The sequence below is a fragment of the Ranitomeya imitator genome, chromosome 6 (genome assembly GCF_032444005.1).
Source record: "Ranitomeya imitator isolate aRanImi1 chromosome 6, aRanImi1.pri, whole genome shotgun sequence".
Lineage (NCBI taxonomy): Eukaryota > Metazoa > Chordata > Amphibia > Anura > Dendrobatidae > Ranitomeya > Ranitomeya imitator.
The window spans coordinates 158,479,735-158,506,498 of NC_091287.1; the positions used below are offsets into that span (position 1 = coordinate 158,479,735).

The window sequence follows — 26,764 nt, forward strand, 5'->3', positions numbered from 1 at the left end:
TGGAGAGGGACATGTGACTTTAGAAGGCAATCACAGAAGCCCTTGTGTCTGGACGTTGTGGATGATTTCTGCGCTCCGATTGGCTGCCAGAATCTACACACATTAAGTTATTAAAAAAACAAAATCACACTCTACCCCCCCTCTGACCTAGACAAATACCCTCCCTCATCACAGAACCACTATTCTATCCAAAGTCAAAACAAAAGCATTAGTGGAAAATAAATAATTTACCAATCTGTGACCAAATTTTGCCGACTTTGAGGAAAAATGCTCAGGAAACCGAACACGAATCCAAATGCGCTACGTTTGTGCCGTATTTTAGATTGGCGAACGTTATCAGAACAAGGTCGCTCATCTTTAGTCATGTGCGCACTGACAAGGTGGGGAGCGGCAAGTCCAAATGTAATTAATCACAAGTTAGTTTGATTTTGTCTTTTTTGTGTTTCAAGCTTAACATAAAAGATGCCAAATTCTTATTTTGTTATTATTATCTTGTGCCTCTTGGTTTCAAACATATGGATGGGTGATGTATATACCTATAAATATATGTGTGTAAATAAACAATCTCACTAAACACTTAAAGGGGTTGTTACACAAACATTTTAAATCAATAAATCTTGGAATAAAAATAAGTTTCACAATTGGATGCATTTAAAAAAAATGTTCCTGTGCTGAGATAATCTTATAAATGTGCTCCTGCTGTGTACTGTGTAATGGCTGTGTCTGACCATGCTGGGACATGGTCTGATCATACCACATCTTTTAGGCAGGGGAGGAAGCAAAAAAGAGTATACCGACATTACAGAATGGGATAGCAGAACAAATGCTTTTTTAAAACACATTAAATTGTGGAGTTTATTAAAATTCCAAGATCTGTTGAATAAAATAGAACTGTTCGTGACACAAACCATTTAAGCAACCAATGCAAAATATCTTCTGAAATGCTGAACATTTAGGGGAGTCAATTATTGCATTACTACAAGGTCCAAATGGAAGAACAGAACACGAGAAGATCCGATACTGGTCATCAAGCTCTGAGTTATGAAATAGGGCCCTAAAGTTAAAAGAGTCAGTGGCAACGGACAACTTTATCTATGACTGACAGGAGAGGAGATTCCTTGTTTCTGGAGTTTATTTTGCATATATTATTGTTTCCCTATTTATGATATGGCATGTGTATTAAGTAAAGCAGTAGGACATTTAAAGAGAGGAGCGAACTTGTTAAAATAAGAAAAAAATTGGCCTCACAAACAAACAACACAGGCTTCAATAACACAATATGTAGTGTAGAATTTAAAAACATACTACAGAACAAACAGAAGTCCCAAGAAGACCAGTGCATCACTTTGCTAATGATTAAATGCATTCAGCCTACAGGATCTAGAACTGTATGAAAACAGGAGAAACTTACTCGTTACCACTTTCCACCATTTGTGTGAGGAGGTAAATGCCATCCAGGTTTATGAACTCTTGAGCAAAAGTAATATCTCGCGAAAATCTGGCCAAATCCTTTAGTGCTTCTAACTTGACGTCCATACTTGAAGACTGGACCCTCTCATGGAGCTGCTGAGCAGTGTGAGTCTAGGGATGGACACAAATTATGTTAATTCAAATGTTTGACTATAAAACCTTGCATGGTAACCCTTTCATGACCGTGTGATTTTCCATTTTTGCGCTTTCATTTTTTTCCTCCCCTTATTTCAAGAGCCATAACTTTTTTATTTTTCCATCCCCATAGCCGCATGAAGGCTTGTTTTTTGTTTATTTGTTTGGGGAGGGGAGAGTTGTACTTTTGAATGACACCATTTATTTTGTAATGTGATGCACTGGATTGCTGGAAAAAAAATGCAGATACCAAACGTGTAAGCTTTTTTTTTTTCATTCAAAGGGAATCTGTCACCGCAAAAATCGTATATAAGCTAAGGCCACCGGCATCAGGGGCTTATCTACAGCATTCCGTAATGATAAGTCCCCAATGTAACCTGAAAGGTAAGAAAAACAGGTTATATTACACTCACCCAGGGGCGGTCCCGTCGGATGGGTGTCGCGGTTCGGCGCCTCCCATCTTCATACAATGACGTCTTCTTGTCTTTCTGCTGCGGCTCTGGTGCAGGCGTACTGTGAGGGCTTTATTTTTGCGCCCTGAGCAGACGTTTTTTAAGGATACTATTTTAGGTTAGATGGATGTGATGTTTTGAAAGCATCTTATTGTATTTTATTGCAATTTGGCAAAAAACCTGTAATTCTGGTGTTTTGATTTATTTTCTCGTTCTGAAGTTTAATGATAGATTGGACTTTTCTGAACACAGTGATACTAAATATGTGTTGTTTTTTTTTGTTTGTTTTGTTTTATTTTTAATGGGGCGAAAGAGGGGTGGATTTGAACATGTGGGGTTTTTTTCATATTTTTAAAAACTTTTTTTTCTCACTTTTTAATGACTTCAATATTCCCCTTAGACTTGAGGACTGGACTTCAGCTCTGCTACTTATAGCAGAAATCACAATCTCTGACGAACGCCAACCACAAGCCAGTGTTCACAGGAGTATCGTAATGACAGAGCCAGGGGCCATCAGCAAAATCCCAGCTTTCATGACAACTCGATCATGTGACATGGGCACCGATGAGTGGGATGTATGACGTGCTTCCTGACGGTGAGTGTTAAATCCCGCTGTCAGTGATTGACAGCAGGATTTAACAGGTTAACAGCTATGGGTGGAGCACCACTCCACCCATGGCTGTTTAAATCAGTCATCAAGTGCAAGGAAAGATGTGGGCTTGGCGCGTGACCCCATGTGAAAGGCACGGACATGACCTTTGATATCAACATACATCAAAGGTCGTGAAGGGGTGAAAAAGTGAAGAACTCCTTTTATGTTTCATTTTGTTTATCCAGACAAATGTATTTGCTGGAGACTGTAGAGGAGTGTGGGACAAATCAAACGTCCAAGTAGCCAATTGCCTATATTTATTTTTCAGTAAGCGGTCATGCTTTAACCTCTTATCAAGACCAAAATAATCAAATTGATCGCATAAATGCTGGTGTAATAAAATCCAGTCAGATCCTTCCAAATGTGTTTTTCACAAAATAAATCTACGGTATTCAGCTGTATGCATCTTTTAGATAAATTGGTGCAATTCTAATTCTTCTATTCAACTTCGTAGGTGCAAATACAGCAATAATAATAAATAGTAAATGTGCCTAGAAATTTGCTTCTGGTACTTTTAGGATCTTACTGTTTAGTATGTTTTATGGTATGTTCAGCTACTAAAAATATTAAGCTGGCCTCCAGAGTGGCCCAACAGTAATTCATCCACATAAATAACAGACTGACTGGCACTTCCAAGCTAATGTGAACAGTGATAATGTGAACAGGAGCAGCCACCTCCATAGAAATTTACAAAAGAAGTTGCGCTCTGTCGTGCATGTCAATCTGGAATATGTGAAATATGAATAGCAATACTGTTCTGGATAATAAGAGAAAGTTGAGACGCTTAGCACATAATTTGGGCAATTCATGTACTGTATGTCTAGCAACTAATGACAAGGTGGTCTCACGTTGCTGGGACCCTACGTGCGGTTTTTTTTTTTAAAATTTAATACATACAATATTCAGTATGTAAAATAGGGCAGATCACTGAGGGACCCCCACACAGGCCACCCCGGAGCACGAGCATATCATTAACTCAAAACTGAGAATAAAGATTAAAAAACAACCATAAGACGGATTTCATCAACCCAGGTATCATTTTAATCAGTATAACGGCGCCGACCTGACACTGTCTGTAGGTTACTGTGCACAATCCTGCTGACAGGTTCCCTTTAAAGTTGCCATGTGCACATACCTTTACATTATTTAGTGGCCACTGCCGAGTACAGCAGTTTTTATAACAAAAAATTCAAGATCAATGGAAGGGAAGACAAGTAGTGTATTCCTGAACATATTACAGGAACTCATATTTTAATAAAATAGTGTCCACAACTCAAAAGAAAAAAAATCATTAAAAAAACCACACCCATTAAAGTTTCTTCATTACTCACCTTTCGCCTCCTTCTCTGGGATTTGGATTCTTTCTTCTCTTCTCAGTGACATCACCTCACTTCAGACTGGCCGGCTCACATCTATGTTTTAGAGTCGGAAGTCTCTCTTACTATGTAAGCCTATAGAGCCTTGTCCTGATGCTCCATAGACCTGCACTGTAAAAGCCACTTCTGGGTCACAGCGCAGTACGACCTGGAGAGTCTGAAGAAAGGTGGCGTCACAGAGAAGAGGAGAAGAACAGGATACTGAATAAAGGAGAAAACAGGGGTAGGCAAGTATATTAACACACTCACAATACACTACAAGCACAAGAACTTCTGGCAAATCAGTACTTACTGGTGATGTTGTCAACCGTAGAATGGCTCCATTTTTTATTTCATTGCGATTCTAAAACAAGAAAGTTATACTTATGTAGTACTTCTGTGTGTAGAAAACAGACCATCATGCTAATTTATACACTGTTTATTTGCTTCCTAAAAGTAAGAAAGGGTTATTCTGATCTTAGCATATTATCACTTTTCCACAGATGATTCATATACCGTAGTTTTGAGGTAACAGTACCCCACAAGTCAAAGTCAAGTCAATTAAACTCCTCTATCACAAACATGGAGGACCAATTTTCTAACCAACAGTGGCATGTAAAATTTGGGCACCCCTGGTCATAATTACTGTTATATTGAACAGTTAAGCAAGTTGGAGATGAAATGATCTGTCTCTAAAAGGTCTAAAGTTAAAAATCATACATTTCACTGTGTAAGTATATATATATATATATATATATATATATATATATATATATATGTATATATATATATATATGTATGTGTATGTATATATATATATATATATATATATATATATATATATATATATGTATTCTAGATGGTGGCCCGATTCTAACACATTGGGTATTCTAGAATATGTATGTGTGTATGTATGTATGTATGTATGTATGTATGTATGTATGTCGCGCTGTGAGTGGTGATTAAATTCCGTGCCAATATCGCTGATTGGTCGCGCCCGGCTGGCCGATCAGCGAAGCGTGGTTCAAATCTGGCGCCAATTTGCGGCTGGACTGCACCTGTCGCTGATTGGTCGCGGCCAGCTGGGCACGACCAATGACCGAAGCGGTGTTTAAATACTACACCAATATCGCTGATTGGTAGCTCACGGCCGGCCGCGACCAATCACTGAAGCAGTGTTTAAATCCTGCGCCAATATCGCTGATTGGTCGCGGCCGGCCGTGTGCGACCAATCACTGAAGCAGTGTCGGGGGTTTAGGGAGCTGGATGTCGGGGGTTTGGGGTGCAGGATATAGTACAGCCACGTAGTATATAGCACAGCCACGCAGTATGTAGTATATAGCACAACCACGTAGTATATAGCACTGCCACATAGTATATAGCAGCCAGGTAGTATATAGCACAGCCACCTAGTATATAGCACAGCCACATAGTATATAGTACAGCCACGTAGTATACAGCACAGCCACATAGTATATAGCACAGCCACGTAGAGTATTGCACAGCCACATAGTATATAGCACAGCCACGTAGTATATAACACAGCCCATGTACTATATAACACAGACAGCCACGTAGTATATAGCAGAGCCACGTAGTATATAGCAGAGCCACGTAGTATATAGCAGCCACATAGTATATAGCACAGCCACGTGGTATATAGCAGCCACGTAGTATATAGCAGCCATGTAGTATATAACACAGCCCACGCAGTAAATAACACAGCCCACGCAGTATATAACACTGCCCACGTAGTATATATCAGTCACACAGTATATAACACATCTAACGTAGCATACAGCAGTGTGGGCACCATATCTCTGTTAAAAAAAAAAAGAATTACAATAAAAAATAGTTATATACTCACCCTCCGGCGTCCACCGAAGTAGTCCCGATGTGTGCGAGGCTGCCGCCAACTTCTGTTCCCAGAGATGCATTGCGAAATTACCCAGATGACTTGGCGGTCTCGCGAGACATCGGTGGACTGCAGAAGGTGAGAATAGCACCATTTTTTTTATTGTTATTATTTTTAAAAAGTAAAAAGTTCGTCACACAGTGTTAATAGCAGCGTTAACAGACTGCGTTACACCGCGTTATGCCGCAGTGTAAGGCAGTCGATTTAACGGACTGCTAAAACACTATGTGGGTAGCGGGCGCTGACTGGGAGGGGAGTATGGAGGGGGCACTGACTGCAGGGGAGTAGGGAGTGGCCATTTCGCGGCCGGACTGTGCCGGTCGCTGATTGGTCGCAGCTACAGCCACAACATTTTGCACAGTCACACATCTGGACCCCGAGAGCGTCATAGGCTATGTTGTGAGGCAAAATTTTAACCCCGCACTTTCCAATTCACTAAACAATTTTGCCCCTATCTACATAATGGGGAAAAAGGGAAAGGAAAAGTGTTGGAGCCAAATTGACAGCTGTCAGATGTGAACAAGGGGGACTTAAAGAATGAGAGCGATGGCGCCAAAGAGTATATACCGTACAGCTGCTAAGGTGGGGCCCCGACATGAGATACTCACCACACACGGGGATATGAACACACACACAAAATGTGCCACACACAACCACGTACTTGAACACATATACCACCCTCACCACACATTTCACCACACATACACCAACCTCACCACATAAAACTCGCTTTTGTCGAAAACACAAAAGTCGCCACTCAAAACTCACCACGTGCGCAAAATTCGCCACATGCAAAACTCTCCACATGCAAAACTAGGCTCACGCAAAACTCACCTCATGGAAAACTCGCCACACGCAAAACTTGCACACGCAGAAAAATTGCCACATGCACAAAAGTTGCAACACATGTAAAAGTTGCCTCACAAAAAACTTGCACATACTCAAAACGCACCACAAATAAAACGCGCCATGTACAAAACTTGCTGCACACAACTTGCTACACTAACCTGTCACATGCAACTCGACACACAAAAAGTTGCTACACGCATATCGCCACACAAAACTCTTCTCACAAAAGTCGTTACATGCATGTCGCCACATGCAATTCAACACACACAACTTGACACATGAAACTCGCCCTAAAACACACACAAGTCTGGTATTATCCTTCAAAAATAAAAATCTGATTAATAAGCAGACAAACTACAAGAGCAACAAATGTACCATATAGGAAATCCGGCAGCTGTCAGTCACATGACCTGTCTATTATGTTTATGTGTGAGCTAATATATACTGCCAGGGGGAGGGCTTCCTGTTGGCTGGGGATTTATCAGGCTGCCAATAGCAACCAATCACAGCTCAGCTTCTATTTTGCTACAGTTAATTAATCTGAGCTCTGATTGGTTAATATAGGCAACAATGGACCTTCTCAGTAGAACAAAGCTTGTATATACAGTATATAAAGCTGAGTGTATGTATACGTGTGTATCAAGCCCCGCCCACTCCACATAGCCCCACCCACTCCGCATAGCCACACTAACTCCACACGCAAAGCCTCGTCCACGCGGCCCATGTTGTTAGCGCACATTTACCTCGAAAGTCACCCTGCAAAACTCACCGGCTGCAATGTTCCAGCCGCTGCGAGCTACAATCAGGGCCGCCTCCTTCAGAGTATCAGTGCGCGGCATACACAGGCCACATCTAGCTCTGTCGGGTCTAAAATGGAGTTGCTCCTGTGACATGGCCGGGGTTACGTATTAAGGGGCGTAGCTAATCAGCTACCTGGTGTTCCCTGGAGCTCCTGGTGGTGGAGTCAGACTTGAGCTGCAGGCAGCCACCAGGTACCACTCCTAGGCAGTCCCGGATACTACAGCTGCTGACCCCAAGGTCAGAGAGGATAAGGACTCTGTTCAGACTGTACCGGTTCTGAATCCTAAAACAGAACAGTTACTGACATGGTGTCATAGACAAGGCTGAATTCCGAACATGAAACCATTCAGTCAGTACGAGAACCTGTCGGAGCCTGTTCCAGGATCTGAACTCAGCCCTGTCTGTGACCCTGTGTCAGTAACCATTCTGCTCGAGGATCCAGATTCTGTACAGTCTGAACAGAGTCATTATCCTGTCTCGCCAAGTTCCTAAGAGCCCAGTCCCGGTCAGTGTATCGGACCCTTGAACTCACCAGGAGTTCATATTTTGTTAACAGCTTTCTACAGGTGTCATCAGTCATCCTAAAAACATTAGTAACATAGATGTAAGCAAAAAAAAAAACAGAACCTGAAAAGAACTGAAAAAGTAAATACACCAGAGCAGGCCAAAGGAAATTATGAATTCCAAAAAACGATGACGTTACTACTGTCATTATCTGTGGAAAAACAGAATTTCCAAACCAGACCAGACCACAAGTTCCATTTTCCTATGTTTACCTTCAACACATTTATGCAGTTGGCTGGAAAAATGAATTTCACAGTTTAATCAGAGCAAACACTGCAGATAAAACAGATAAAAAGCAAAACTAATTAACCCTGCTGTTCTGTTCGGTCTGGGGAGACCTATTTTGAACTTTGGTATTTTTTGGGGTGTTCAAGATGCGGTTCTGAAACTTGTGGTTGATTGACTTAAATGAGGATGGGTCGGTCGGCCACGGGTTTCAGAGCCGCATCTTGAATATTTTAAAGAATATTGAAGTTCAAAGTCGGTCATTTTTGACCAACAGAACAGCAGGGTTAAAGAAGGATTTGCTGCAGCAATTACCCTTCTTCCATGAACTAGTAATAGAATGGTTAGAAATACTGTGCACTGTGTATAATTAATCACGTAAATAAAATATATGGACCTGATGAATATATTACACTTTGCCACTTAAATGGAACTTGTTAGCAGCTTCAGTCACCAATCTAATTACCGTACATTGCTGGGTAAGGCAGTAAAGGACCAGTTCTAATTTACCTTCCTGAACAAGAGAGTTTTCTATTCCTGAGAAAAACAAGTTGGAATGTTTATGTAAATGAGGCTGCAAAAGTATCAAGGGTGGGCCGATTTAAAGCTAGTTTATCAATCCTCCGAACTATTCTCAGTGTACCGCCCCCTCTATGGGTTTGACCAACTGTTCAGCTAATTACAGTGCTATAGAGCAACTTAACAAAAGTGAATCAAGTCCATGAGACTGGCCCTAAAATGGCAATACTGCTGAGGGTCAATGTAACTAACTGGTAATCTGCCTTACCTTGGTGCACTTGCAGCATTAAGGCTATGTGCATAAGTTGCGTTTTTGCTACATTTTTTCAGAGGAGTTTTGTCACACTGATGCCAGCAAAGTGAATGAGAATCCTTGTCTCAAACACAAGTTGCTTATTTGTGTTCTGCAGATTTGGTGCAGATTTAAAATTTGCAGCATGACAATTCTTTCTGGGGTTTTGCTGCAGATTTCACCTATAGAGTAGTGTTCAAAATAATAGCAGTCCCATATGACGAACCAGATTAATCACTGTTTTTGGTATAAATTATATTACCACATGTCAAACAATTTACCAGTTGCTGCAGTAGATTCTATGACAACCAACAGACTCCACATTTATGATCTGCAGGTTTTTAAGTCTGTGTATTAGAATAATTATTTGAAAAAGGGATGTGTTCAATATAATAGCAGTGTGGAGTTCAATTAGCGAGGTCAATCATTTTGGGAAGAAATAGGTGTGAATCAGACAGCCCTTATTTAAGAGTGAAGCCAGGAAACGTTGTACATGCATTTCAATACGGGTCATTCAAGAAATTGTTCAGAAGAACAGCATATTTTGATTAAAAAGTTGATTATAGAGGGTAAAACTTATAAAGTGCAGAGATCGGCTGTTCAGCTAAAATGATCTCCAATGCGTTAAAATGGAACGCCAAACAAGAGAGACGTGGAAGAAAAGGAAAGACTACCATTCGTATGGATGGAAGAATAGCCAGAATGGCAAAGGCTCAGCCAATCATCAGCTCCAGGATGATCAAAGACTGTCTCAAGTTACCTGTGAGGACTGTAAAGGTACCGTCAATTTAGCGACGCTGCAGCGATATAGACAATGATGCCGATCGCTGCAGCGTCGCTGTTTAGTCGTTGTGTGGTCGCTGGAGAGCTGTCACACAGACAGCTCTCCAGCGACCAACAATGCCAAAGTCCCCCGGCGTCAGCTTCCCTGCACTGTGTCAGCGCCAGCCGGCCATAAAGCAGAGCACAGCGGTGACGTCACCGCTGTGCTCTGCTTTACGGCCGGCCGGCGCTGACAGTCAGTGCGGGAAGCTGACGCCGGGGGACGTGACAGACACCGGAATGTAAGCATGTACTGTTTTTTTTTTTTTTTACTTTTACAATGGTAACCAGGGTAAACATCGGGTTACTAAGCGAGGCCCTGCGCTTAGTAACCCGATATTTACCTTGGTTACCAGTGAACACATCGCTGGATTGGCGTCACACACGCCGATCCAGCGATGACAGCGGGTGATCAGCGACCAAAAAAAAGGTCCTGATCATTCCCAGCATAACAATTTCGTTAACGATATCGTTGCTACGTCACAAAAAGCAACGATATCGTTAACGAAATCGTTATGTGTGAAGGTACCTTAACAGTTAGATGCCTGTGTGAGGCTACTCTCTTAGCAATAACAAATTACTGCAAAGTTCCATTGTTAAAAAAAAAAAAAAAATGATCTATTCTGAAGCGGATACAATTTGCCAAAGAAGACATCAACTGGCCTAAACAGAAATGGAGAAACATTTTGTGGACTGATGAAAGTAAAATTGTTCTTTTTGGGTCCAAGGGCCGCGGACAGTTTTTCAGACGACCCCCAAACTCTGCATTCAGACCTCAGTACACTCTGAAGACAGTGAAGCATGGTGGTGCAAGCATCATGATATGGGCATGTTTCTCTTACTATGGTGCCAGACCTATTTACCACATACCAGGGATCATGGACCAGTTTGAATATATTAAAATACTTGAAGAAGTCATGTTGCCTTACGGTGAGGAGGACATGCCCTTGAAATGGGTGTGTCAACAAGACAATGACCCTAAACACACCATAAAAGGAGCAAAATCTTGGTTCCTGAATAAACATAATTGAGGTTATGGAGTGTCCAGCCCAATCTCCGGACCTTAATCCGATAGAACACTTGTGGGGTGACATTAACCCCTTTACCCCCAAGGGTGGTTTGCACGTTAATGACCAGGCCAATTTTTACAATTCTGACCACTGTCCCTTTATGAGGTTATAACTCCGAAACGCTTCAACGGATCTTAGCGATTCTGAGATTGTTTTCTTGTAACATATTGTACTTCATGATAGTGCTAAAATTTCTTCGATATAACTTGCGTTTATTTGTGAAAAAAACGGAAATTTGGCGAAAATTTTGAAAATTTCACAATTTTCCAACTTTGAATTTTTATTCTGTTAAACCAGAGAGTTATGTGACACAATATAGTTAATAAATAACATTTCCCACATGTCTACTTTACATCAGCACAATTTTTGAAACAAACTTTTTTTTTTCAAGGAAGTTATAAGGGTTAAAATTTGACCAGCAATTTCTCATTTTTACAACCAAATTTACAAAACCATTTTTTTTAGGGACCACCTCACATTTGAAGTCATTTTGAAGGGTCTATATGGCAGAAAATACCCAAAAGTGACACCATTCTAAAAACTGCACCCCTCAAGGTGCTCAAAACCACATTCAAGAAGTTTATTAACCCTTCAGGTGATTCACAGCAGCAGAAGCAACATGGAAGGAAAAAATTAACATTTTACTTTTTAGTCACAAAAATGATCTTTCAGCAATAATCTTTTTAATTTCCCAAGGGTAAAAAGAGAAAATGGACCTCAAAAGTTGTTGTCCAATTTATCCTGAGTACGCTGATACCCCACATGTGAGGGGGAACCACTTTTTGGGCGCATGGCAGGGCTCAGAAGGAAAGGAGCGCCGTTTGACTTTTTCAAGCTAAATTTGGCTGGAATTGAGATCGGACGCCATGTCGCGTTTGGCGACCCCCTGATGTGCCTAAACAGTGGAAACCTCCCACAAATGACCACATTTTGGAAACTAGACCCCCTAAGGAACTTATCTAGATGTGTCATGAGCACTTTTATCCCCCAAGTGCTTCACGAAAGTTTATAACGCCCGGGCGTGAAAAAATAAAATCCTATTTTTTCCACAAACATGATCGTTTAGTCCCCAATTTTTTATTTTCTCAAGGGTAAAAGGAGAAATTGGACCCCAAAAGTTGTTGTCCAATTTGTCCTGAGTACGCTGATACCCCATATGTGGGGGGGACCACTGTTTGGGCGCATGGCAGGGCTCAGAAGGAAAGGAGCGCCGTTTGACTTTTTCAAGCTAAATTTGGCTGGAATTGAGATCGGACGCCATGTCGCGTTTGGCGACCCCCTGATGTGCCTAAACAGTGGAAACCCCCCACAAATGACCCCATTTTGGAAACTAGACCCCCTAAGGAACTTATCTAGACGTGTCATGAGCACTTTTATCCCCCAAGTTATTCACGAAAGTTTATAACGCCCGGGCGTGAAAAAAAAAATTCCTATTTTTTCCACAAACATGATCGTTTAGTCCCCAATTTTTTATTTTCTCAAGGGTAAAAGGAGAAATTGGACCCCAAAAGTTGTTGTCCAATTTGTCCTGAGTACGCTGATACCCCATATGTGGGGGGGGACCACTGTTTGGGCGCATGGCAGGGCTCAGAAGGAAAGGAGCGCCGTTTGACTTTTTCAAGCTAAATTTGGCTGGAATTGAGATCGGACGCCATGTCGCGTTTGGCGACCCCCTGATGTGCCTAAACAGTGGAAACCCCCCACAAGTGACCCCATTTTGGAAACTAGACCCCCTAAGGAACTTATCTAGATGTGTCATGAGCACTTTTATCCCCCAAGTGCTTCACGAAAGTTTATAACGCCCGGGCGTCAAAAAAAAAAAATTCCTATTTTTTCCACAAACATGATCGTTTAGTCCCCAATTTTTTATTTTCTCAAGGGTAAAAGGAGAAATTGGACCCCAAAAGTTGTTGTCCAATTTGTCCTGAGTACGCTGATACCCCATATGTGGGGGGGGGACCACTGTTTGGGCGCATGGCAGGGCTCAGAAGGAAAGGAGCGCCGTTTGACTTTTTCAAGCTAAATTTGGCTGGAATTGAGATCGGACGCCATGTCGCGTTTGGCGACCCCCTGATGTGCCTAAACAGTGGAAACCCCCCAAAAATGACCCCATTTTGGAAACTAGACCCCCTAAGGAACTTATCTAGATGTGTCATGAGCACTTTTATCCCCCAAGTGCTTCACGAAAGTTTATAACGCCCGGGCGTGAAAAAAAAAATTCCTATTTTTTCCACAAACATGATCGTTTAGTCCCCAATTTTTTATTTTCTCAAGGGTAAAAGGAGAAATTGGACCCCAAAAGTTGTTGTCCAATTTGTCCTGAGTACGCTGATACCCCATATGTGGGGGGGGACCACTGTTTGGGCGCATGGCAGGGCTCAGAAGGAAAGGAGCGCCATTTGACTTTTTCAAGCTAAATTTGGCTGGAATTGAGATCGGACGCCATGTCGCGTTTGGCGACCCCCTGATGTGCCTAAACAGTGGAAACCCTCCACAAATGACCCCATTTTGGAAACTAGACCCCCTAAGGAACTTATCTAGATGTGTCATGAGCACTTTTATCCCCCAAGTGCTTCACGAAAGTTTATAACGCCCGGGCGTGAAAAAAAAAATTCCTATTTTTTCCACAAACATGATCGTTTAGTCCCCAATTTTTTATTTTCTCAAGGGTAAAAGGAGAAATTGGACCCCAAAAGTTGTTGTCCAATTTGTCCTGAGTACGCTGATACCCCATATGTGGGGGGGGACCACTGTTTGGGCGCATGGCAGGGCTCAGAAGGAAAGGAGCGCCGTTTGACTTTTTCAAGCTAACTTTGGCTGGAATTGAGATCGGACGCCATGTCGCGTTTGGCGACCCCCTGATGTGCCTAAACAGTGGAAACCCCCCACAAGTGACCCCATTTTGGAAACTAGACCCCCTAAGGAACTTATCTAGATGTGTCATGAGCACTTTTATCCCCCAAGTGCTTCACGAAAGTTTATAACGCCCGGGCGTGAAAAAAAAAATTCCTATTTTTTTCCACAAACATGATCGTTTAGTCCCCAATTTTTTATTTTCTCAAGGGTAAAAGGAGAAATTGGACCCCAAAAGTTGTTGTCCAATTTGTCCTGAGTACGCTGATACCCCATATTTGGGGGGAACCACTGTTTGGGCGCATGGCAGGGCTCAGAAGGAAAGGAGCGCCGTTTGACTTTTTCAAGCTAAATTTGGCTGGAATTGAGATCGGACGCCATGTCGCGTTTGGCGACCCCCTGATGTGCCTAAACAGTGGAAACCCCCCACAAGTGACCCCATTTTGGAAACTAGACCCCCTAAGGAACTTATCTAGATGTGTCATGAGCACTTTTATCCCCCAAGTGCTTCACGGAAGTTTATAACGCCCGGGCGTGAAAAAAAAAATTCCTATTTTTTTCCACAAACATGATCGTTTAGTCCCCAATTTTTTATTTTCTCAAGGGTAAAAGGAGAAATTGGACCCCAAAAGTTGTTGTCCAATTTGTCCTGAGTACGCTGATACCCCATATTTGGGGGGAACCACTGTTTGGGCGCATGGCAGGGCTCAGAAGGAAAGGAGCGCCGTTTGACTTTTTCAAGCTAAATTTGGCTGGAATTGAGATCGGACGCCATGTCGCGTTTGGCGACCCCCTGATGTGCCTAAACAGTGGAAACCCCCCACAAGTGACCCCATTTTGGAAACTAGACCCCCTAAGGAACTTATCTAGATGTGTCATGAGCACTTTTATCCCCCAAGTGCTTCACGGAAGTTTATAACGCCCGGGCGTGAAAAAAAAAATTCCTATTTTTTTCCACAAACATGATCGTTTAGTCCCCAATTTTTTATTTTCTCAAGGGTAAAAGGAGAAATTGGACCCCAAAAGTTGTTGTCCAATTTGTCCTGAGTACGCTGATACCCCATATTTGGGGGGAACCACTGTTTGGGCGCATGGCAGGGCTCAGAAGGAAAGGAGCGCCGTTTGACTTTTTCAAGCCTTAATTTGGCTGGAATTGAGATCGGACGCCATGTCGCGTTTGGCGACCCCCTGATGTGCCTAAACAGTGGAAACCCCCCACAAGTGACCCCATTTTGGAAACTAGACCCCCTAAGGAACTTATCTAGATGTGTCATGAGCACTTTTATCCCCCAAGTGCTTCACGAAAGTTTATAACGCCCGGGCGTGAAAAAAAAAATTCCTATTTTTTCCACAAACATGATCGTTTAGTCCCCAATTTTTTATTTTCTCAAGGGTAAAAGGAGAAATTGGACCCCAAAAGTTGTTGTCCAATTTGTCCTGAGTACGCTGATACCCCATATGTGGGGGGGGACCACTGTTTGGGCGCATGGCAGGGCTCAGAAGGAAAGGAGCGCCGTTTGACTTTTTCAAGCTAACTTTGGCTGGAATTGAGATCGGACGCCATGTCGCGTTTGGCGACCCCCTGATGTGCCTAAACAGTGGAAACCCCCCACAAGTGACCCCATTTTGGAAACTAGACCCCCTAAGGAACTTATCTAGATGTGTCATGAGCACTTTTATCCCCCAAGTGCTTCACGAAAGTTTATAACGCCCGGGCGTGAAAAAAAAATTCCTATTTTTTTCCACAAACATGATCGTTTAGTCCCCAATTTTTTATTTTCTCAAGGGTAAAAGGAGAAATTGGACCCCAAAAGTTGTTGTCCAATTTGTCCTGAGTACGCTGATACCCCATATTTGGGGGGAACCACTGTTTGGGCGCATGGCAGGGCTCAGAAGGAAAGGAGCGCCGTTTGACTTTTTCAAGCTAACTTTGGCTGGAATTGAGATCGGACGCCATGTCGCGTTTGGAGAGCCCATGATGTGCCTAAACAGTGGAAACCCCCCACAAGTGACCCCATTTTGGAAACTAGACCCTCTAAGGAACTTATCTAGTTGTGTGGTGAGAATTTTGAACCCCCACGTGCTTCACTAAAGTATATAATGCCCAGGCGTGAAAATAAAAAATCCTATTTTTTCCTACAAAAATGATATTTTAGTCCCCAATTTTTAATTTTCCCAAGGGTACCAGGAGAAATTGGACCCCAAAAGTTGTTGTCCAATTTGTCCTGAGTACGCTGATACCCCATATGTGGGGAGGAACTACTGTTTGGGCACACGTTGGGGCTCGAAAGGGAAGTAGTGACGTTTTGGAATGCAGACTTTGATGGAATGTTCTGCTGGCATCATGTTCCATTTGCAGAGCCCCTGATGTGACTAAACAGTAGAAACCCCCCACAAGTGACCCCATTTTGGAAACTGTACCCCCTAAGGAACTTATCTAGGTGTTTGGTGAGAAATTTGAACCCCCACGTGCTTCACTAAAGTTTATAATGCCCAGGCGTGAAAATAAAAAATCCTATTTTTTCCCACAAAAATGATATTTTAGTCCCCAATTTTTAATTTTCCCAAAGGTAACAGGAGAAATTGGACATCAAAAGTTGTTGTCCAAATTGTCCTGATTACGCTGGTACGCCATATGTGGGAAAAAACTGTTTAGGCACACGTTGGGGCTCGAAAGGGAAGTTGTGACGTTTTGGAATGCAGAAATTGTCTGCGGTCGTCATGTTCCGTTTGCAGAGCCCCTGATGTGCCTAAACAGTAAAAAAAAACCACAAGTGACATCATTTTGGAACCTAGACCCCCCCCAAGGAACTTATCTAGATGTGCCCCCTTTTTGGAACTAATGTACGCTTTCTTGTAAAGTAAATTAGTAGTGCATGGAGGTGTGGTACAATCTGAAGCAATCCTTCATACACAGGCCAGGTTTTTCGGGGCAGGTGTCGCATTGATAAATGGTGTCCTTGCGTATTCCCCTTTTGTAACACACTCGGCACCTTTTTTGCGGCTTACCTTTTCTGCCGGTTGGCGGGACCACCCCCGGAAAATGCTGGCCTGGTACGATACGAGCACCTTCAGTTCCGGAAGTACTGGGGCCCTCTCCTTCCGGAGTACCAAATATCAGGGCCTTAACCACTACCTCCTGGAACTGAAGGTACGACGTATCGGTGTGGCGTGCACATCATAACAGCAGGAAAGCGTTGAGCATTGCCATTTGTACGATGTGGACGGCCAACTTTTTGTACCACACCTTGGCCTTTCTCAAAGCACTGTATGGTTGGAGGAGTTGATCAGAGAGATCAACCCCCCCCATGCTTTTGTTGTAGCCCAGTACACAGTCCGGTTTGCAGACCTGTGTAGAGGTACCCCGTACAGTGCTGAGGGCTCTGCCATCACCATGTATGGTGGTCAAGAGAAGGACATCCCTCTTGTCCTTGTACTTGACCACCAGCAGGTGGTCGCTACATTGGGCCTTGCTCTCACCTTTTCTGAGCATCTGCCGAAGTAGCGTCTTTGGGAGGCCTCTCTGATTTTTGCGCACAGTACCGCAGGCTGCGGTACCTCGCGCAGAGAGGGATTTGTAGAGTGGGATGCTGGTATAAAAGTTATCAGTATAGAGGTGATAACCTTTATCCAGCAGTGGGTGCACCAAATCCCACACGATCTTCCCACTCACTCCCAGGACAGGAGGACACTCAGGGGGTTCAATCCTGCTGTCCTTCCCTTCATACACTCTAAACCTGTGGATGTACCCTGAGGCACTCTCACACAGCTTGTAGAGTTTGATTCCGTACCTGGCCCTTTTGTTGGGCAGGTATTGACGGAATCCGAGCCGCCCCTTAAAATGGACCAAGGACTCATCCACGCAGATGTCCCTTTTGGGCACGTACACTTCAGAAAACTTTTTGTTGAAGTGTTCGATGACCGGCCGAACTTTGAACAGACGGTCAAAGTTGGGGTCATCTCGTGCGGGACACTGTGCATTATCGGAATAATGCAGGAATTTATGGATGGCCTCAAAACGTCTCCGAACCATGGCCATTCGGAATACTGGAGTGTTATATAAAACATCTACACTCCAATATTGCCGCATTTCTGGCTTCTTCACGATCCCCATGTGGAGGACCAGGCCCCAAAACTGCATCATTTCAACTGCGTCTACAGGAGACCAGTTGGAAAATGATGTACCGGGGTTTTGCTCCAAAAATTGACGAGCATACAAATTAGTTTGCTCCACCATGAGGTTAATAAAATCCTCAGAGAAAAAGACTTTGAAAAAGTCTGTTTCTGTGAGGCCCGTGGTGTCAAACTTGATTCCTCATTCTGCCACAAAATCAGGAATCAGTGGCTCGTAATTTTCGGGGGGCGAGGTCCATGTGGGTTCCGCAGTGGGGAGCGCTGGTTCAGGAGTGGTGGGGGCTGCCTCATCTTCTGTCCTGGGGCGTGTGCGTGGTGGTTCCGCAGGACCCGAGGAGGAAGAGGAGGAGGAGGAGGAAGAGGATGAAGAATCAGAAAAGTGAAGAAAAGTGGGATCCTCTCCCTCGCTATCAGTGTCGGAGGCAAGGAAAGCATATGCCTCCTCCAATGAATAGCGCTGTTGGGACGAACGGGACGAGCGGGACATTTTTGTGTGAATATGGTGATTGGGTGCACTTTATTGATAACTGTATGTGTATGTGTGGGGGGATAGTGATTTGTGCAAACTTATCTGAAAAGAAAATGCTAAAAGGAGAAGAAAAACCTGTAAAAAAAAAAAAAAAGGCAGGCACAAACTCTGATAAGAGAACTGCGTCACTTATCAAAGTTTGGCGGCTGCGGGATGTGTGTACGGAGGTTGCGCAAAAAGGCTGAAGGGAAAAAAGCGAGCGCGAGAGTTGATCGGTGAACTGCGTCACCAATCAACGCTCGGCGGCTGTTAAATGGGCGCACGGAAGGAGGTGCAAAGGGGGGTAAAAAGAGGGGGAAGGGAGATGGGGGTGGAAGTGGGGATTGGGCAGGGATCAGTGATCAAAACGTACGGTTGTAGTCAGGTGGCGCAAAAGGGGGGTGAAAAAAAAAAAGGAAAACGGCAGGCACAAACTCTGATAAGTGAACTGCGTCACTTATCAAACTTTGGCGGCTGCGGAATGTGTGTACGGAGTTGGCGCAACGGGGGTGAGGGAAAAAAAGCGAGCGCGAGCGTTGATCGGTGAACTGCGTCACCAATCAACGTTCGGCGGCTGTTAAATGGGCGCACGGAAGGAGGTGCAAAGGGGGGTAAAAAGAGGGGGAAGGGAGATGGGGGTGGAAGTGGGGATTGGGCAGGGATCAGTGATCAAAACGTACGGTTGTAGTCAGGTGGCGCAAAAGGGGGGTGAAAAAAAAAAAAAGGAAAACGGCAGGCACAAACTCTGATAAGTGAACTGCGTCACTTATCAAACTTTGGCGGCTGCGGAATGTGTGTACGGAGTTGGCGCAACGGGGGTGAGGGAAAAAAAGCGAGCGCGAGCGTTGATCGGTGAACTGCGTCACCAATCAACGTTCGGCGGCTGTTAAATGGGCGCACGGAAGGAGGTGCAAAGGGGGGTAAAAAGAGGGGGAAGGGAGATGGGGGTGGAAGTGGGGATTGGGCAGGGATCAGTGATCAAAACGTACGGTTGTAGTCAGGTGGCGCAAAAGGGGGGTGAAAAAAAAAAAAAGGAAAACGGCAGGCACAAACTCTGATAAGTGAACTGCGTCACTTATCAAACTTTGGCGGCTGCGGAATGTGTGTACGGAGTTGGCGCAACGGGGGTGAGGGAAAAAAAGCGAGCGCGAGCGTTGATCGGTGAACTGCGTCACCAATCAACGTTCGGCGGCTGTTAAATGGGCGCACGGAAGGAGGTGCAAAGGGGGGTAAAAAGAGGGGGAAGGGAGATGGGGGTGGAAGTGGGGATTGGGCAGGGATCAGTGATCAAAACGTACGGTTGTAGTCAGGTGGCGCAAAAGGGGGGTGAAAAAAAAAAAAGGAAAACGGCAGGCACAAACTCTGATAAGTGAACTGCGTCACTTATCAAACTTTGGCGGCTGCGCAATGTGTGTACGGAGTTGGCGCAACGGGGGTGAGGGAAAAAAAGCGAGCGCGAGCGTTGATCGGTGAACTACGTCACCAATCAACGTTCGGCGGCTGTTAAATGGGCGCACGGAAGGAGGTGCAAAGGGGGGTAAAAAGAGGGGGAAGGGAGATGGGGGTGGAAGTGGGGATTGGGCAGGGATCAGTGATCAAAACGTACGGTTGTAGTCAGGTGGCGCAAAAGGGGGGTGAAAAAAAAAAAAGGAAAACGGCAGGCACAAACTCTGATAAGTGAACTGCGTCACTTATCAAACTTTGGCGGCTGCGGAATGTGTGTACGGAGTTGGCGCAACGGGGGCGAGGGAAAAAAAGCGAGCGCGAGCGTTGATCGGTGAACTGCGTCACCAATCAACGCTCGGCGGCTACTAAATGTGCGCACGGAGGCGGCACAAATGGGGGTGGAGGGGGTAAAAAGAGGGGGAAGGGGGGATTGGGGTGGATGAACGGGGATTGGGGTGGATGAACGGGGATTGGGGTGGATGAACGGGGATTGGGCAGGGATCAGGGATAAAACTTACGTTTAGTTGTCTTCTTTCTTTAGCAGGGATTGTGGTGCTACAGGCTGCTGTGGCACCACAATACCCAGCACGGCAGGGAGATCCAGGCACAAAATCCAGCAGGGAGATCCAGCAGTATGACCGCTCTGTAGGAATCCTCAGCTAGAATGAGGACCCTGCAGAGCGGTCATACACAGGTCAGGCAGGTGACACAGACAGGTCACAGAGCGGTCATGCTGCTGCTGTGACCGGTCATTGGTGGGATCGACCATAACATCGATCCCACCAATCAGAGCTTTCCTGGTGACCTGGCTGTGACCTGCCTAGGATCGGATCTGTTCGCGCCATCCTAGGCAGGTCACAGCCAGGTCACCTGCAGGGCACAGAGCGGTCACAGCGTGATCGCCGCTGCGCCCTGTGATTGGCATGATCGACGATGACATCAATCGCGCCAATCGGCTCCTGCAGGCCCTGCTGGGCCTGCACTGTGTCCTATCCTAGGATCGGTGCTATTAGAGCACCGATCCACGCAGGTTCCGGCAGGGCACAGCGCGGTAATACCGCGCGGTGCCCTGCGATTGGCGCGATCGATGCGATCGGCGATCGCGCCAATCCGGGGTGTTCTTGCCGGTGCCTGGCGTTGCCAGGCACCGGACCTAGGATCGAGTACATCGGTACTCGATCCTAGCCTGTGACCTCATTGTTTCAGCCGCTCCGATTGGCTGAAACAATGAGAATGGCTGTGATTGGCTGTTCAGAATTGAACAGCCAATCACAGCGATCGAGAGGGCGGGTGGGCGGTGACAATGCCCTGGATGCCGAGGCCATCTCCCCCCAGGTGAGATGGCGTCGGAATTTTAATGCGATCACCGCGACTTAAGTCGCGGTATCGCATTAAAGGGCAGGACGTACTATCCCGTCAAGGGTCAGATAGGCCCAGGGCACCTCGACGGGATAGTACGTCCAAGGTCACAGAGGGGTTAAAAATGCCACTTGAGGCAAAATCAACAAATGCCAAAAAAATTGTGAGATGTAGTCCAAGCATCCTGGGCTGGAATAACAGTTGGCAGGTGCCAGAAGTTGGTTTACTCTATGCAACATAGACGTGAAGCAGTTCTAAAAATCTGTGGGTGTACAACTAAATATTAGCTAGTGATTCACAGCAATGCTAAATACACAAAAAAATGCAGACAATATTTTTTAGAACAACCCAATGATCATTTTTTGTTATTTTCTGTAAAGTTTGTAAAAAATTATATACATTTCTCTTCACGTTCTGAATTAGAAAACAGTGCGCAATCTTTCCAATGCATGGAAATAAAAACTAGTGTAAAGATTTTGTGATTAACTCATGTTTTTGAATACACTGCTATTATTTTGAACACTACTCAAATAATCAGTGAGGGAAAATCTGCACCAAAAAGCGCAGGTAAAAAAAAATAGCAAAAACGCCAGTGTTTGCCGCAGCGTTTTTCCGAAATTTCTGCACCAAATACTTAACTCCTTATTAATGACTGCCAATACGTCTTTTTACTGACCTGAGATATAAGAGACTAGCATCCCCATATAGGTGACAATGCAGCAGCTGTCGGCTGTACACTATAGCTGGCAACTTGCTACATTAGCCACGATCAGTTTGGGCACCGTCCATAACTGTTTAACCCCTTAGATGCTGCTGTTAATAGTGACTATCTTAATACATACTTACCTTGTGACGTCTTCACATCCTGTTCTGTCCAGATGTGTCCGGATCCCAGAATTCCAAGAGGCGGAAGTTCACCGACCGCCATATTGGGACACCCAAGTGATGGGTGTCTCAATATGGAAACTGCTGGTGGTACCAGCCTCTTGCGCGATACCACCAGCGGAACACTGTCGCACCACACACACACAATGTATATGCCGTACACAACACACACTGTATACGCCGTAAGCACCACACACACTGTATTCGCTGTACACAGCCTCTTGCACGGTACCATCAATGGAACACCGTCGCGAACACGCTACTACCGGGAACAGCAGAATGATTCACTCACCGCCTCCATCTTTGTACAGGAGCGCATGCGCAGTTTTAATGTGACCGCCGCTATCTGTCTGCACAAAGATGGCGGCGGTCTAATTTACTGCGCCTGCACGAATTCCGAGCAGGTGCAGTGAATCATATGGCTGATACTGGGCGGCGGCAGATGTGCAACGTGTCTACATGCAGAGGAAGCCGGTCACATTATAGGGGTTTTCCCACGACCGAAAGTTCATTTTAAAAATTGTCTGTCTGATCGTGTACGGAGCATAACACATCTCCTGGGCAGGAGAGGAAGCAAAAGACAATACTGACTGACATTACAGCAGGGGATCATAGAAGATTCATTTTGTCAGGTAAAATATTTCACTGACTGTTTATAAACAATATTTTACCTCACAAAATGTATCTCCTGCTGTAATGTCAGTATTGCCTTTTGCTTCCTCCCCTGCCCAGGAGTTGTGGTATGTTCTGTACACGGTCAGACACACACAATTTTTAAAATGAACTTTCGTGGGAAAACCCCAAGGGGAAGAACACATAGGGTACACAGGTCAAAGAAGAGATGACATGAGAGGAGAAGACAGCAGATGGGAGAGAGAGAAAGCGTACAGGGGTGAGACAGAGCACATCGGGGAGACAGCTCAAATGGGACAGCACATGAGGGGAGAACAAAGCACAGGAAGGAGAGATACAGCAGACAAGGGGGATAGCACATGGTGTAGACAAGTCAAAGAGAGCACAGAAGTCAGCACATGGGGAAAGAGAGAGTGGATAGGTGGGTGAGCACATGGGGGGGGGAGATTATCAACGCTGCAAAGCCTCCCCCCATCGTGACATCACCGCCCTTCCGATGCGATAGTATCGGGCCTCCATCTAATATCATATTGTAGCATGGCTAAAGGGTGTGTAGTCGATGGGAGGTATGTGCCACATAAGTGCCTTGTTGCTGTAATGTAGCCCGGAATATTGCGTTGTTTTATATAACCATATGTTTGTGTTTCAGGACCTGTGGTGATGTCAGACCACATGGCTAATAATGTGATAGATTACTGGGTGTGGTTAGTCCTATATAAGACTGGCTAATCCTTTACACAGCAGATATGTGTGGAGGTGAAACCCTCCTGAGTGTGTTACGGCTTCAGGACTGAGCCGGATGAACTGGACACTTGTTTTCCTTTGCCTGAACCAAAGGCTATTTTGCTTTCTGTTGTTTTGCCACATGGTTTATGAAGCAATAAACCCAGTGAACTTTAAAGGAACACGTCTCCTGAGTGTCAGCCGTCGCAGCTGAGTGAGTGAAATCCCTACAATATATATGGTTAGCAGTCTGTGGCTTCTCCCTCTTTATCCCCACTGGCACCCTAAGATCATGATTGTGTGGTCCTGATATTTGCCATGGCAATTCACTGCCAAATAATGGCGATAGAGTCTGCCGGCCACAGTGGCCTGTTCAGAAGTTAGCAACATTTAGGTGGTAAAAATCAATTTCTTCATTCCGGTCATGTCACTTTGCATTAATTCCTGAAAATCACCTGAAGGGTTAATAAACTACCTGACAGCAGTTTTCAATATGTTGAGGGGTGCCGTTTTTAAAATGGTATCACTTTTTGAGGTTTTTCAATATCTAGGACCCCCAAAGTCACTTAAAAACTGAACAGGTCCATAAAAAAAAATGTTGTACATTTCCTTGCAAAAATCAAAAATTACTACTAGTTTGAAACCTCCCAAAATTCCAAAAAACTAAATTAACATTTTACCAATGATTCTCATAAATTATAATGTGCCACACAAAAAACTGTCTCAAAATCACTGGGAATTTTTTAAGCATTCCAGAGTTATTACCATGTAAAGTGACACTGGTCAGATCTTAAAAATTTGGCCCAGTCACTAAGGGGTTAACGTGTGCACTTACCCTTAATTTCTCATCAATGGCAAATTCATCTAGAGTCAATGCACATCACAATTACACACATACAGCTGTACAATGTTCTATTGTAATGTGGGTTTAAACTCGAAACCCAAAGGCTAATTCTTTGCACCACAACTTGAGGGTAAGGTGAACTAATTTACATTAATCTCCTGTGCAGCTTGTTGGATGGATAAGGAATATCCACTCCTGTCTACACATTCCACCCTGTCCCCTCGACGCATTTCCCCATCCATGCGGTTCATCAGGAGGCACGATACGGAACCAGCCAATCCATAAATGTGAGGTGTCAGGATAAAAAGACAGAAGCTGTTGTGAAACGCACGTAGAGGCGTGTGTTTAGCCCCATGGACGCCAATATGGGAAAGAACTAATGGTTGGGACCATATTTTTCTTTATTATTTAGGCTATACCAGCTAAAGGGTCACGGACCAATGATAATTCTTATGACTATATTTTAGCTATTTAATAATCTGGCCCATTCCATCTAGGACTTTATAGCTTGGATAAAACTCAGTGCACTGTCATTTTACACTTTGCCTCTAAGGCCTCTTTCACACTTCCGTCTTTCATCTCCCGTCACAATGCATCTTTTTGTGAAAAAACACATCCTGCAAATTTGTCCGCAGGATGCGTTTTTTTCCATAGACTTGTATTAGCGACGGATCACAACGTATGCTCACACGTTTTGTCCGTCGTGCACTGGATCCTGCGGAAATTGGCGATACGTCGTCTGGAAAAAACGTACAATGAAACGTTTTTTGTCTGCGCTGGAAAAAACGTGCGATGACGCATCCTGCGGCATATGTCGTTGGCTAGAATGAAAGCCTATGGACGCAGGATCTGTCGTATGACGGAATCCAGCGCTGGAATACGTTTTATTAGCACTGAGCATGCTCCAAATCAGTATTTAGTAGCTAATTGGCCAGACAGCCCCAAATGTATAAAAACCTGGCCTGTGGCTTCATTCATCAATGTGCCAGCAAGACTCCTGCCTGACAACTATCAAGACGCTAGCCAGCATCCAGCCAGCATCCAGCCAGCATCCAGCCAGAGGCCTGCCTGCCAGTGTGAGTCCTGCCATTTTTTTGTGCATGTGTCTGTGTGTACGTGTGTCTGTCTGGGCGTCTGTGTGCATGCGTGCGTGTGTCTGTGAGTGCGTCTGTGTGCGTGTGTCTGTGTGTGCGTGTGTCTGTGCGTGTGTGTGTGCGCGCATCTGTGTGTGCGTGCGCGCATGTGTTTTTTTTGCTTTTTCCGCCGGTGAGATGGAAAAACGCAAATAGGTGTCCTATCTTTGGATTAAGTCCTCAACATGTTCCACCAAAATGTCAAAGTGTTCAGGTCTCATGCGCACGTAGTTGAAAAACTTGTTCGGGTTCTGCCTCAATTCCATGCACAGCGTTGAATAGACGCCACGGGTCAATCACTGTGCGTTGATGGGATGTATACAAAGGCGGCACCGTCGACGTTGCTGACGAAGAATCCGCTCTCTTGTTGCCTCCTTTTCATGAACTATGATTGCCAACCTATTGGCCTCAAATGCAAAATCTGAATAGATGGTAACAATCTTTGCTAGAATTCCTTCCATTTCTGCCACTTGCTCTAAACCCTGTCAAAGATGGGGTGTTAAAACACTCAATATATAGGTTTCCCTTATTTTCCAGTAGCCAATCACATTTGGGAGTCTCCCATTTTTAGGCATGGAAAACGGATCCGTCAAAAAAACGGATGGAATGGATGCTAAAAACGGACAAGACGGATGCAACAGATCCAGTTTTTCGACGGAACCATCTAGCGAATCCGTCAAAATACCGTATGCGTTGCATCCGTTTTTCACTATTTTGTGCACATCCGTCGATACGTCGCGTCGATGCATTATGAAGGCCGCCTGCCAACGGAAGTGTGAAAGAAGCCTAGCAGGGGCTTTTTTGGTCCTGTGAGATATTTTCTCCCCATGTTTGTGTCTTTGGGGTAACATCTTGTTCTTGGTGCACCCTTAACCGTAGTCTAATTGCTCTGTTTCTATATGATTACTTTGCGATTTATATTTATAATGTGTCATACTGTACTGAGAAATAAAAATCTGTTATTTTTTATGACATTATGCTCTTGTGGTGATATGCTCCATTTTTTTTAGCAGTTACATTCCACCGAGTGCACAATGAGCGTGTTCTGAAGAATATAATGTGAATATAAAGCAATGACAGGCCAGCCAGAATGATTTTTCGGCACTATGACAGCGGCATAAAATG

General features: G+C 44.5%; 1 protein-coding gene across 5 annotated transcripts in view; it reads right to left on the reverse strand.

The window, feature by feature from the left end:
• The window catches only part of ELMO1 (engulfment and cell motility 1), a 562,162-nt gene that overhangs the window by 387,357 nt on the left and 148,041 nt on the right, over positions 1-26,764 (reverse strand). For 3 of the 5 annotated variants that reach the window (XR_011314008.1, XM_069730235.1, XM_069730236.1), the window contains exons 5-6: positions 4,378-4,428; positions 1,412-1,581 (exon numbers count right to left, since the gene is read on the reverse strand). Coding sequence is in view for 4 of the 5 variants with exons in the window: in XM_069730235.1 (XP_069586336.1) it covers positions 1,412-1,581; positions 4,378-4,428 (221 nt within the window). In the remaining variant the exon portion in view is untranslated. Of the gene's footprint in view, positions 1-1,411; positions 1,582-4,377; positions 4,429-5,931; positions 6,049-26,764 lie in introns of all 5 variants that reach the window. The other 2 variants (XM_069730233.1, XM_069730234.1) reach the window with 1 other exon arrangement.